Here is a 13,307-nt window from a genome sequence, read left to right on the forward strand (position 1 = left end):
CTCCTCCGGAGCCTAGCAAGAGCCTCGGTCCCCACCCACCGAACGACTCACCAAACAGCCTCGAATGCAGACTGGTGCAGGTCGCGAGGTCTGCACTAGGGGGCGCTGCCAGTCCCCAACCTCGGCGTGCGGGTGAGGGCGGGTGAGGGAGGAGGAGGAGGAGAGCTTTGGTGGAAGAGCGCATGCGCCTCACCCCCTCCCGGCAGCCGGCGGCCGCAATCGTCAATCACTGCATGGCTGAGGGGAAGCGGTTTCGCTCGGAGCCCGCCCTCTATGTACCCCGTCCAGTCGCGCGCGCGCGCGAGGCTTAAAGAGGGGCGGAGCCGTCCGCGGGGGACTTTTTTTTATCTCCCCTTCTAGCCACGCCCCACAACACCACTCCACTCCGCCCCCCCCGCCCTACTCAGGGACCAGGCTCTCTCGCTGGGCGGCCGCGAGGGAGAGGGAAGAAGCCGGGCAGGCCGGGACGACGATTCAGACGAGGTTGAGCCGCCATCGACCGCCGACCCCCGCTCGGGCCACGCTACGGAAGGAGGAGGAGGAGAAGGACGGGGGGAAAATCTGGGGCGCCATGGTGAGTCCTTATCACCCCCTCCCCCAAATCCCAGACTTTGATCTCGAGTTTGCAGCTTCTTGTGCCCGCCCGGATGGGATTTGCAAGCCGCCCGCGCCCCTTTTTCGCAACTTCCCCGAGAGAGTTCAGCAGCCTCCCGGCCGGCTCCTTTCAATCGGTGTCTCGGTCTCGTCTCGTCTCCGTCCGACGCTGGCCGTCCATCCGCCAGCGGCGATACGGAGCCGGGGCTTTTGCACTGCGTGGGGTTTGCGCGGAGCTTGCACTCCGGCACGCGAGGATCAATGGTGGGGTTTGATGAACCCAACGCCTAATCGGTTCCCGGATCTCTGTGGTCCCCCCTCCTCCCCAAGCAAAAAAATAAAGGATGCAAAGCAAAAGAGTCGCTCTTCCTGGGTCAAAATAACGACCGGGTGTGGAAGGAATCCTGTTGCTTTTCCTAAAGAATAGAATAGAATAGAAGAATAAGAAAATAATAAGAATAGAATAGAATGACGAAGAATAAGAAGAAAATAAGAATAGAATAGAGAAGAAGAAAATAAGAAAATATGAATTAGAATAAAATAGAATAGAATTCTTTATTGGCCAAGTGTGATTGGACACACATGAAATTTGTCTTTGGTGCTTATGCTCTCTGTACATAAAGAAAAATAAAATACCTTCAGCAAGAATCATAAGATACAACACTTAGTGATAGTCATAGGTTACTAATAAGCAATCAAATTATACTAGGAAACAAACAAAACAATATAAATTGTAAAGATACAAGCAACATGGTTATAGTCACAAGTGGGAGGAGATAGGTACTAGGAAAGCGATAGGTACTAGAATAATAGTAATACAGTCAGTAGGTAATATGACAGTGTTGTGGGTATTAGTTGTTAAGCAGAGTGATGGCGTTTGGGAAAAAACTGTTTATGTCCAGGATGTGAGGGGTCTGTAGATATTTTCATGGAAGGCAGGTTGGTAGCAATTGTTTTTTAAAATGGGGATATTGAGCGCAATCCTTTTGGGTTTGGTTGATGGTTCAGGATGCAGCGCAGGATTTCTCTCTATCCTAAAATGTTTTCCCTCCTTGCCTTACTTTCCGCAGTTTCCTTCAAGGTGGTCCTTGACACAGCGGTTCATTGAGTGGCTGTTCAAATAACAAGGTCACTGAAAAAAGTGACTTTGGTGACTGTTTTTCACACTTTAGACGACCATGAACAGCCTCCCCAATGGATGCGTGCTTAAAATTTGGATGCTGGGCAACTAGTTTGTATTTAGAATAGAGTAGAATTCTTTATGGGCCAAGTGTGATTGGACACACAAGGAATTTGTCTTTGGTGCAGATGCCCTCAGTGTACATAAAAATAAATAAAAATAGAATACATTCATCAAGAATAATAAGATGCAACACTTAGTGATAGTCATTGGTTACTAATAAGCAATCAAATCATAATAGGAAAAAATCAATATAAACAGTAAAGGATACAAGCAACAAAGTTACAGTCATGCAGTCATAAGTGGGAGGAGATGGGAGATAGGAACGATGAGAAGATTAATAGTAATGCAGCCTTAGTGAATAGTTTGACAGTGTTAAGGACATTATTTTTTTAGTAGAGATGGCGTTCAGGACAAAACTGTTCTTGTGTCTAGTTGTCTTGGTGTACAGTGCTCGATAGCGACGTTTTGATGGTAGGAGTTGAAACCATTTATGTCCAGGATGTGAGGGGTCTAAATACTTTCACGACTCTCTTTTTGACTCGTGCAGTATACAGGTCCTCAATGGACAGTTGCATGTGATCACTTTTTGTGATTTGTTTTTGGAGAAGAAAAATCAATGGGAAAGCCAGATTCACTTAACAGCCCTGTTACTAACTTAACAACAGCTGCAGTGATTTACTTAACAACTATGGCAAGAACGGTCATAAATTGGGGCAAGATTCATTAAACAACTGTCATGCTTAGTAACAGAATTTTGGCGTCAATTGTGGTTGTCAAAGTCAAAGACTGTCTGTATTTTTTTCCCCTTTATAATTATGTCCTTAAACAGTATATGTTTTGAAAGCCAGATTTCCCCAAGGGAAATTCACTAATTATCTTTAGTAACATTGAAAGGCGAACAGACTTGAGAAAGCTCCGTTTTTTTCTGGATCCGGATGCCATTAGATATGCTGTTACTCCTGCCAGCTATCTTGGCCAGTTGGAGTCGGCAAATCATTGGAAAGCATTTTCCCTCACATGGTGTCATGCGCTTCCATCGGCTGTCCTATATGGCAAATATAAAAAGATACCACCGACTGAAAGACTGTTCCTGTGGCTCAGGAGAGGTGGAATCGTTGGTCACATACTCCTTCGATGTTCCTTTTACAGAGAGATTTGGAAAAAAAAACATATTCTGCCAATAACTGCTAGGTATCCTGGCTGTTCCGACACTGCTTATCTCCAGTGGCTGCTTAAGAAGGCACAGTCCATAACTACAGCACAGGTAGCTAGGTTCTGCGCAGCAGCACTGGGGATTCGTCGCAAAGACGTGTCTAATCCACCATAGCTATTTTATACAACAAATGTGGCAAATCCTTTGCACTGCTTATACCTTTCCCTTTTAGTATTAAACTGACTATGGGCCACACAGTTTCTGGATTGTAATTTTACCCTGTTTCCCCCAAAATAAGATCTCCCCAGATGATAAGCCCAAATCTCCCCGGATGATAAGCCCAATTGGGCTTTTGAGCACATGCGCTAAAATAAGCCCTCCCCGAAAATATTACAACACAGCAGCAGCCATGAGGTGACTACGCTCGCTGCCTCCTGCACCTCAAAAATAATAAGATCTTTCCAAAAATAAGGCCAAGCGCTTATTTCGGGGGTCAAAAGAAAATATGACCCTGTCTTATTTTTGGGGTAACACGGTAATATAATAGACTATGGGTAATTCACAGACTGGATTTTATGGTGGATTTTATCTGTTCTTTATTATTTTATTCCAGAATTTTTAATTGTATATTTATTGTTTTTATTTGTTCTGGTCTATGACTGTAATAAACTGAATTGCATTGAATCCCACTAATAACCTAAAATCTCAATATTGGAAAGTTGTCCAGGTTCATTTCTGTGTTTAAAAATATTGGACTTACACAAGTGCTCCTCCTCCATCCTGAGATAATGCAGCTTTTGCTGTGCCTGAAGAACAAGCTGGTGTTTCCTGTTTTGTGTTTCACTTCTTGTGAAACAAGAAACAGAGGTCTTTCACTAGCCACTAAATGAGAGATTGAGAAAAATCCTTGAAATACATTCATTTTTGTTAAAAGTTGTGGTGAATGTGATGTCAGCACAGAATTGCAGTACTGTAATTGAGATTCCTCCCTCTAGAAGTTTGGTTATAAAGTTGAGAAGATCATCACGGGGAGTTTCCAAGGCGATGGGGTGGAACATTTTTTTCAGTGCAGAAGACTTCTGAGTTCAGAAGTTCTTTCGTAACTAATGGATGCTAATTACAAATACATTATTGTGCACCTTTGGCAGTTTTGTCTAATGGTATTGAGATGCATATTTTTCCAGTGCATACTGAATAACACCTACATTCATTAGATTAATTTGCCTGGGGGGGAAAAATACTAGTTCACATGAAAGTGTTCTTTACACGGTTAGAAAACTGTTCTGACTAGCTTAATAATTGTGGATTTGTCTTTTGGTATATTTCTTTTTCCATAGTGATGTGAAAAACATAGAAACTGGCCTCATACAGATGTCTTATTTCTTCCTTTATTCTTAGATTTACTCCCCATATTATAGTTCAGTGTTGGTGAGCCTTTTCGGCTCCAGGTGCTGAAACAGGAGAGTGTGCACGCGCCAGAAACCGGAAGGGCATCTGACTGGTGCACATGCACATGCCAGGAAGATGATCTTATGGTTTCCTGCGCGCTCGTGCGCACTGGCCACCTAGTTTTCATGCACGCACGCATGCCATAAACCAGAAGACCAGGTGGTTGTTGTACATGCATGCGGCAGAATCCGGAAGATTATCTTCCCAACTTGTGCATGCGCACCGGGCGGCTGCTTTTCTGATTTCTGACGCTCCCGCACACATGAAGACCAGCTGGCCGGCATGCTGGAACCTGGAAGAGCAACGGGCGACAGCTCGCGTGCCCAGAGAGATGGCTTTGCGTCCCACTTCCGGCAGGCATGGCACAGGTTCACCATCACAATTATAGATATTCAAGTTAGAACCATTCCTTTTGTGACCATTTGAAGTTACAATGGGATTGAAAAAAGTGCTGCTGTTGCAGTATCCCCATGGTCACATGTTCAAAATATGATCATATGAGCAACTGGTTCATATTTACGATGGTTCTAGTGTCCTGAGATCACGTGATCACCTTTTGTGACGCTTTGACAAGCAAAGTCAATGGGGAAACCAGATTCACTTAACCACCGTGTTATTAACTTAACAATTGTAGTTAAGAACTGTGGCAAGAAAGGTCGTAAAATGCAGCAAAGCTCACTTAACTGTCTCATTTAGCAACAGAAATTTTGGCCTCAATTGTGGTTCTTGAACACTACCTTTATCCGCTTTTTGAAATCCCAGTGAAAAGTACTTGAATACAGCTGTTTTATGCCACGCCGCTGTTTCTTCAAGTGAGTAATAAGCCTTGTAAATGCTTAGTGTTGATAGAATACAGAGAGCACAGTTGAACTTGAGTTCCTGGAGAGAAGCTGATACATTAGGGAGGTATTTAATACAGATTTGGGTTAAGGTTTTGGTTCTTGTTAATGATTCTGTGGGGAACTATCAGGAAATCATGTATAACTTCCTCGAGATCTATGATGAATAGGTTAGATCAGGGGTGGGTTCCTGCCAGTTCTAACCTCTTCTATAGAAGAGGTTCCATAAATCTACAGTGCCATTTAGAACCGGTTCCAGCTCCCTCCCCCCGCCCGTCCGCACATCATCAAGATGAAGAGCGAGAGGAGGAATTCTGGGAGTTGAAGTCCACAAGTCTTAAAGCTGTCAAGTTTGAACACCCCGGGAGTTTTTTTTTCTAAAGGGTTAGGGGTGCAAGGGTGTTTAAGACTTGCATCCTTCAAATGCCAGAGTTTCTGAGACAACATTTTGGTTGCTAAGCAAGAGCGTTGTTAAGTGAGTTTCACCACATTTTACAAGTTGGCCACACCCACCCGTTCACATGGCCGGCAAGCCACAAAGCAGGCCACTCCTGCAGAAGAGGTTATAAAATTTTTGAAACCCACCACGGTTAGATATAGATGGATCAAAGTATATGTTTTGAGATGTGTTCTTGGTCTGTTGCACTTTCCCACCAAATTGGCATGTACATTCAGGTTTAGCTTGATGATTAAAGAGGTGCAGGTAGTCCTTGACTTAGGAATGTAATGGAGCCTGCCCATTCCATTTGTAAACTGAGGATTTGTGGGAGTGAATCCTGTACCTTGAACGGGATCACTCCCTCCTTTCTACCACGTATTAACCGAGGACAATAGAAATCCTTCTACAGTGTAATATCGGTATTCTACATCATAAAAGCATGTAGTTTCCAACTTCTTCCCAATTGTACATTCTTCAAAAGGGCATGAGTAACATTTCTGAGTCTACTCTCTAATTAGTGTTTTTTGCAGAGTTTGTGCGTGCATACAATTGATGCTTTGTTTGATTTTTTTTTTTAAAAAATGGGAATATATTTTGCTCAAGCTCTCTCTTTCACTTCAGTTTGTTGTAAATATGTAGACAGAGACTATTAGGCAATGGGGTGGGGAATGACGGCCCTTGTATGACTTTGTGGACTTCAACTCCCAGAATTCCATCCTGGCTCTGGAATTCTGGGAGTTGAAGTCCACAAGTCATAAAGGGGCCATGGTTCCGCATCTCTTGCTTTAGACCAAGAATTTTACAAAATTCACAGAACTGTCTAGCTTTAATTTGTTTGACTGACTATGCACAGTAAGGTTTGTTTCTTGGAATGACATATTTTTGACATTCTCTTTCTGCAGACTTGACCAATCTTGTGACTCTGGAGGGATTAGTTCAGTAATGCAGCAAGACTTACGAAATGTATGTTGTAAGGAAGCAAACAAAAATAGGACTTCATTTACATTTAGCAGTTTCTCACTGTGAGGATAAACTGTCAGTCACGTGGTGCACAGAGACTTTTATCTCTACATAAAAAATAATATTCTGCAAAACATAAGGATCTTTTGCAAACCACAGTGATGTTAAAATAATCACATCTAGGAAACAAGCAAAATATTAAAAAGTTATGATATTTATGTAGTTACTTACCAAGCACATGTAACACTCACATTTGCGAACTGGTAAGGAAAGTAAGTAAATACCGCCCCTGATGCTATCCACCTCTAACATGAATTTTCTCTTATGCTTCTTAATCATCAACTGTCATTGTTATTTGTAAAGAAGATACACTCCCAAATTTGGTATTTGGATGTTGGAACAAAGGAATATTTCATTTGCACCGAATTTTGGAATTTCTGCTACTTTTTGGACTTTCTACCAGTGATTATTCAGCAGTCAGTGATTATTAGCCCCATTTCCCAGGTGAAGCATAGAATCTTATTAATGATCATAAACATTTTTTTGCAACTGTTGTGGCCTGCCATTGGCCAGCAGAGCTGGCAGCAGATTCAGACAGTGAGGAGGTTGGGGAGGAACACGAGCCAGTCCTGGAGTCTGGGGAAGACTCTGATGAGGGCTCTGTGTCAGAGGCAGAGAGGGGACCGGAGCCATCTGACAGTTATCAGTTGCCTTCAAAGTGAGGCATCAATGAGACAGACAACAGCTGGAGTCTGTTCCTGATGTGCGCATGCACAGAGTTGCCAGATGAAATGAACAGCTAAGGAACAAAGGTTGACTTGGGAGTAAGGCCACAGGTGGACGGTGAATGGCCTCTCCCATAGGAATAAAAGGGGAGCGAAAGGGGAGTGGAGTTTGCAGGAGACAATTAGTTCATTCCTGCATTCTTGCCAAGTATTGCAGTGTCTGAAAGATATGGGCCTGGCCACTCTCCAAGCCTGATAAAGGTCGGTAATTGTGAACTATCTTGAAAAACTGTGGGCCGGGACTTTGCTGGAGAGGAATTCACTGTAAATTAAATAAAAGGGGTTTATTGGGACTCGGACTCGGCTTTGTGCTGCTGGGGAAGCCTAGGTCAGAATAACAACATTAAACCCAATCTTTCAACTGTAGCTTGTTGGGTCTAATGTTTTGGGTCACAACAAGACAAGAAAGGTAGATAGGTAGATAAATACACAGGTAGATAGACAGACAGAATTATGATGTCCTCTGAGTCAGGCCAAAGGGACTCATCCAACAAGTAGTCTGTTTCAGATCCAGCAGGCAATCAACTAGTATGAACCAAGGGCACACAAGCAGAAGCTATGCACTATTTGAGATTCAGATAATGAGAGTTCAGATGTTCTCAGCACACCACAGGATTGGAGCAACTTTGAAGGCTATAGCTATCTACTTAGCTGCTTATCTCATGGGATCACACCCTGGATTTAGGTGGAATGGCTGTCAGGACCTTGTTTCCAGTGGAAAGACTCTCCCGTGTTAGATCTGTGTTCCTGTATAGTTCCTCTGCCATTGGACTCAAAGTGGCTTGTAAAATTTTCCCCTGTTTGAATAGTAATCTGACACAAGACACTCTAGTTTTCTTCCATTGTCTTGTTCTATTTTCCTAGACCTGTGCCATTGGCTATCCATCTTCTAGTTCCACCTCTTTTAGTTCCAACTCTTTTTTAGATTGTGTGGTCCATTGGGTCTCTGAACTCTTTATGCTGTACTCAGGCAAAATCTCACCATTCCTGTATTTCTCCCGAAGCTTGTAGGCTTGATTGAGTATTGTATCTGTCTTCCCAGTTGTTTGAATCACATTCCTATGGTTAAACCAGTTACAACTTGTTAACTTTCTGATGGCTGAGCCTAGACTGGGATGGACAACATAGCTTGGCATGATGCATGTGAGTCAAGCTTATTAAGTCTGTAGCAGAGATGGGAGCTTGAAGCTGCATTTCTGTTCTGACCTAGGCTTCCCCAAAAAGCATGAGGCAGAGTCCTGGTCCCGACAAAACCCCTTTTATTCAACACCTGTGAATTCCTCTCATTCACATTCAGCAAGACCTGGCAAAGTGTCTTTCAAAGGAATATTTATGACTACATACCTTATCTATATTGGAAAGCTGCCATGTAAATATTTTCCAAATGAGGTGCTTTGCAAGGAAAGATCGGGCACAGAGTCTCTGAGATTCACGGACAGATCTTCACACTCCTGAAACGAATCTAACAACCGAATGAACAAATTGTTTCCTGCAAAAGCCCATTTCCCTTTCAATCCTCTCTTATTTTATATGGGAAGGGCCAATCACTTTCCATCTGTGACTTTACTCCCAAGACTACCCTGATTTCTGAGTTGTTCTTCTCTTCTGGCAGCTCTGCGCATGCACACACTGGAAACACGCTCTAGCTGTTCCTCTGCCTCACTGCTGTCTAGTTTCGAAGACAGCTGAGAACTGCAGGTGGCCGTCGTCCGAGCCTTCCCCAGCCTCCAGGACTGGCCCATGCTCCTCCCCAACCTCCTTACTGTCCGTCTCTGCTGCCAGCTCTGCTGGCAGGCCACAACTATTTCTTAAAGTCATTGCATAGCTCAGTTCTTTACATGGTGAGACAAACTGATTCTCCAAGATGCACTAATGAATAAAACATGCTGTTCTTTCGGTGAAGGGTAAATAAGATCTAACAGGCAGAATCCAGTTCAACGTGACTATAGTCTTATTAGAATGACTGCTTGTTAAAATGTGCAAGAAGACAGATTGGAAGGTTAAATCAGGGCAGATGGAATCCTTGCCTTTTTGTATCTGTTCTATATCGTGCAAAATTGCTGAACAAAGATTTGGCAATATAATATACGCGGGGCTAATTATGGAGCCATAGTGCAAGTCAGAGATTTGCTATCTTAGGTAATCTGGTTGAAGGTATGGCCTTAGCGTGATTTACTGATTAGATCTGTGTCAACAGCCTAATAATCAGCAGATGGGACTTCGAACCTCTCTAAAAGAAAAAAAGGAAAGCTTTTTTTAAGATAAAAGGTGCCTGTGCACAAAAGAGACAGATTTACCGGTTGGCTTTCTTGGGAATTCTGTTGAAATGGCCTTTTAAGGAACATCATAGACGTGCAGTTTGTTTACTGCTGCGGACAAATCAGATTGGTCCACAGGTGTTGCTAGAAAAAATATAGAAATGTAGAAGAAATATGAATGTACTCAAGCCAAATTTGGAAGGCAAGAAAATGAATGGCTTGGGAGACAAGCCAAGGGATGCACGGTTGGTTGTAGAAGTTCCAGATAGCCCTAGGAATGTTATTGCTTTCAGATCGTTTCGATGCAGGTAGTCCTCAACATACAACCATTAATTTAGTGACCATTTAAAGTTAACAGTGGCACTGAAAATAGTGACTTATGACCGTTTTCACCCTTATGAGCATTGCAACATCCCTATGGTCGTTCATGTGATCAAAATTTGGATGATTGACAACTGACTCATTTATTACAGTTGCAGTGCCCCGGGATCATGTGATCCAATTTTGAGACTTTCTGACTAGCAAAGTCAATAGGGAAGCGAGATTCACTTAACAAATATATTAATAACTTAAGAACTGCAGTGATTCACTTAACAAAAATGGTAAGAAAAGTGGTAAAATGGAGCACAATTCACTTAACAAATAACTTGCTTAGCAACATTGGCCTCAATTGTGGTTTTAAGTCAAAGACCTCCTGCACTGTGCCTTTTTCCTTAAGTAATTTGGACGACTGTCTTAATAGAACAAGCAAATATCAAGTCAATCTGTCTAATTTAGTCTTGTCCACTGATAGACTAGTCAGGGCAGGGTTTTGATTGACTGATGTTTCTGCCTTTAAGGTGCCACAGACCAAGTCTTTAGCACACTTCTTGCTCTCTCTTCCCAATTGTCTTGATTCATCAAGGTAAAAGGGTTTTAAATTATATTTTTCATAGCTTTAAAATAAGCGATAAAAATCTAGAAACTCATGAGACTATGGGAAAAGCAATGTGTATTATTGAATTAAATAAACAGAATGAATAAAGAGGGCTGTAAACCTCAAGGTGACTTTAAATTCAACTAAACAAATTGCTAAATGGGATTTCAGAGGAGCTGAGAATCAGACAGTATACAAGTTTGAATTAGAATTATACAATGAGCAACACTACATCAGCAAAACAAAATTGAATGAAGCCTTATTAATGTAAATATAAATACTGACATCAATAGCCCTTTCCCTAATGAGAAATATTTGTCCACTGTCTCATCTGATTTAATTGCTAGCTGACAAATTCTGGGAGTTGATGTCCACAAATCTTAAAATTGACAAGGTTGGACACTCCTAGTCTACAGGTTTAAAATGTAATAGTTGACATGGAATATTCATAATACAGGGATTAAGCTTGAAGCTGCATTGAGTAGAACTCTGGACAGCCATCCTACTTTTGATTCCTTCTAGATCAGGGGTATCAAACCCAATTCCATTGAAGGCCACATCAGAGTTGTGTTTGACCTTGGGAGGGGGCATGGGGGGCCAGCTTCATGTCACTTGCGTCGGGGGGGCCTGTGGTGCCCCAAGCTCTCTGCCAGGGAAAACGGGCTCCTGAGCTTCGTATTTGGCTGAGACAGCTTCCTGCAACCCTCTGCCAGCGAAAATGGAGCTCCACGGGCCAGTTCTTAACTGTTTTCCAGGGCGACCCTGTGGGCCAAATCTAAGCACCCCGCGGGCCGGATCCATCCCGTAGGTCTTGAGTTTGACACCCCTGTTGTAGATGCATTGTATTACAGTTCCTATCATTTTCAAGTGCCGGCCATGATGTGTGGGAATGATGCAAATCCTCGTTCAACATATTTGAAGAACATGCATTTGGAAAAAGTTGTTTACGCATTTCCTTGTGCAGATCCCAATTAAAGCAAAATACCACACCTTGGTAAGACCTGCTCTAAAACGAGCATGTCAGCTGGAAGTTGGAGAACAGGTTTGAAGAGTGGAAAGCTCCAACAGTAATGTGTATTTCTGGAGGAAAGCTTTCCCGAGAGCTGGATAAAATAGACTTCATTGACAAATTGTGGAATGCGGTGTAATGATAAAAGGTTATAGAAATAGAAAATTGTGGACCTGCTTTTAGTGCAGCTCATGATGTTCTTAAAACGATCTTTAAAATAATTTTCTTTTAGCACAGTTCTCGCAGTAGAGTTTCATTTTCCTTATAGGGTATAATGACAGTAAGTCAGAAACTGAATTGCTGTGTTTGATCTCAAGGTCATCATGGAAAACACCTTGCATTGCATATTGATGTTATCTAGATTGGAGTCATTTGTAAAGCATTTATGAAAACTGCAGGCATATTTCCACGGGGAAAGTTCACTCTTTTTTAAAAAAATGTTTTCTTTATTTTATTTATATTAATTTTCATCTCCATCAAACAGTGTGTGAAATGGGTACAATTATTTGAAAGTTCATAGTCCACATATTTGTTGTTATATTGATTACAATATCATTGATAATATACCTATATATCAAGATAATTGCATTCATACATATCATCATAAATTTCTCTCCAGGGTGACATTTTCTCGTCTTGTATTTCCTCCTTCCTAACTTCTGTTTCTATTCTCTAGCCATTGATAAAACCTCCCATGCCAGAAAATATTCAGTTTCTTCTCTGTCCTTGATAATAAGCATTAATCTGTCCATTTCTGCACATTCCATTATTTTCTGAATCACCTCTCATCTGACGGGGTCTCCTCACTCTTCCACTGTTGCGCAAATATAATCCTAGCTGGAGTCAATACATGTAAAATCAAATATCTTTTTGTCGTATTTTTCCGGTGGGATGTCCAACAAAAATGTCTCTGGTCTCAGTTCAATATGCTTCTTTGTCATTTTTTCCAACCAGATATGTATTTTCGACCAATATCTTTTAGTTTTGGGACACGTCCACCACATCTGGTAATACAAACCCGGTGTTTGGTTACAACACCGGGAAAGTCCATTCTTATACAGCTTTAAATATATAAAAAATTGAAGGGCTGATGCAGCCACTTTCTGCTAAGAACATTAAGGCTATTTAGTTTAGATTAATGCTCATTTTGGTGACCAACTACACTTTTTGATAGACTGCTTATATTGTCACCAAAAAAAAAAGTATTTCTAGCTGTCTTCAACTATCTGCCTTCCACATGTATTGAGGCTCCATTTCCACCTAAGTCGGCTTGTACTTCTATATGTCTGGAAAGTACCCAGTTGAGGAAAGTTGTAATGCATTTAATATTTTCCAGAGGCTTGTGCCAGGTGGCACTTAAATCCGGAACATAATAAAATTGATGATTTAATGCCCTCCGATGCTTTTCAAAGCTTGTTTGCGGGTAGGATTTATATCTGTATTTATATTTGTATTTGATACTTATTGCTCGTTATGTGGACTGTACACCGCCCCGAGTCCTTTTTGGGAGAGGGGGCGGTCTAGAAATGTGAAGAAATAAATAAAATAAATAAATAATAGGATGAATTATTCAAGGGTTTGAAATCCTCAAACCAGCTTTTCAATGAGAACTGATGCAGGGAATTGCTTTGTAGTGAATGTGCCTCTGCTTAACAATCATAATTGGAAACCTTTGCAAATCTTTCATATCTAAAGAGGTAGGTTGATGGGTACACAAGGAAC

The 13,307-nt window shown here is 41.8% G+C and overlaps 1 protein-coding gene across 1 annotated transcript in view; it reads left to right on the plus strand.

Moving 5' to 3' along the window:
* Positions 1–365: 365 nt before the first annotated feature.
* Positions 366–13,307, plus strand: part of SGPL1 (sphingosine-1-phosphate lyase 1) — a 70,933-nt gene continuing 57,991 nt past the window's right edge. The window contains exon 1 of the mRNA XM_081954503.1: positions 366–574. Within this exon, the coding sequence (XP_081810629.1) occupies positions 572–574 (3 nt within the window). The 5' untranslated portion in view covers positions 366–571. The remainder of the gene's footprint in view (positions 575–13,307) is intronic.

The sequence above is a fragment of the Natrix helvetica genome (assembly GCF_964273705.1).
Source record: "Natrix helvetica genome assembly, chromosome: 5".
NCBI lineage: Eukaryota > Metazoa > Chordata > Lepidosauria > Squamata > Natricidae > Natrix > Natrix helvetica.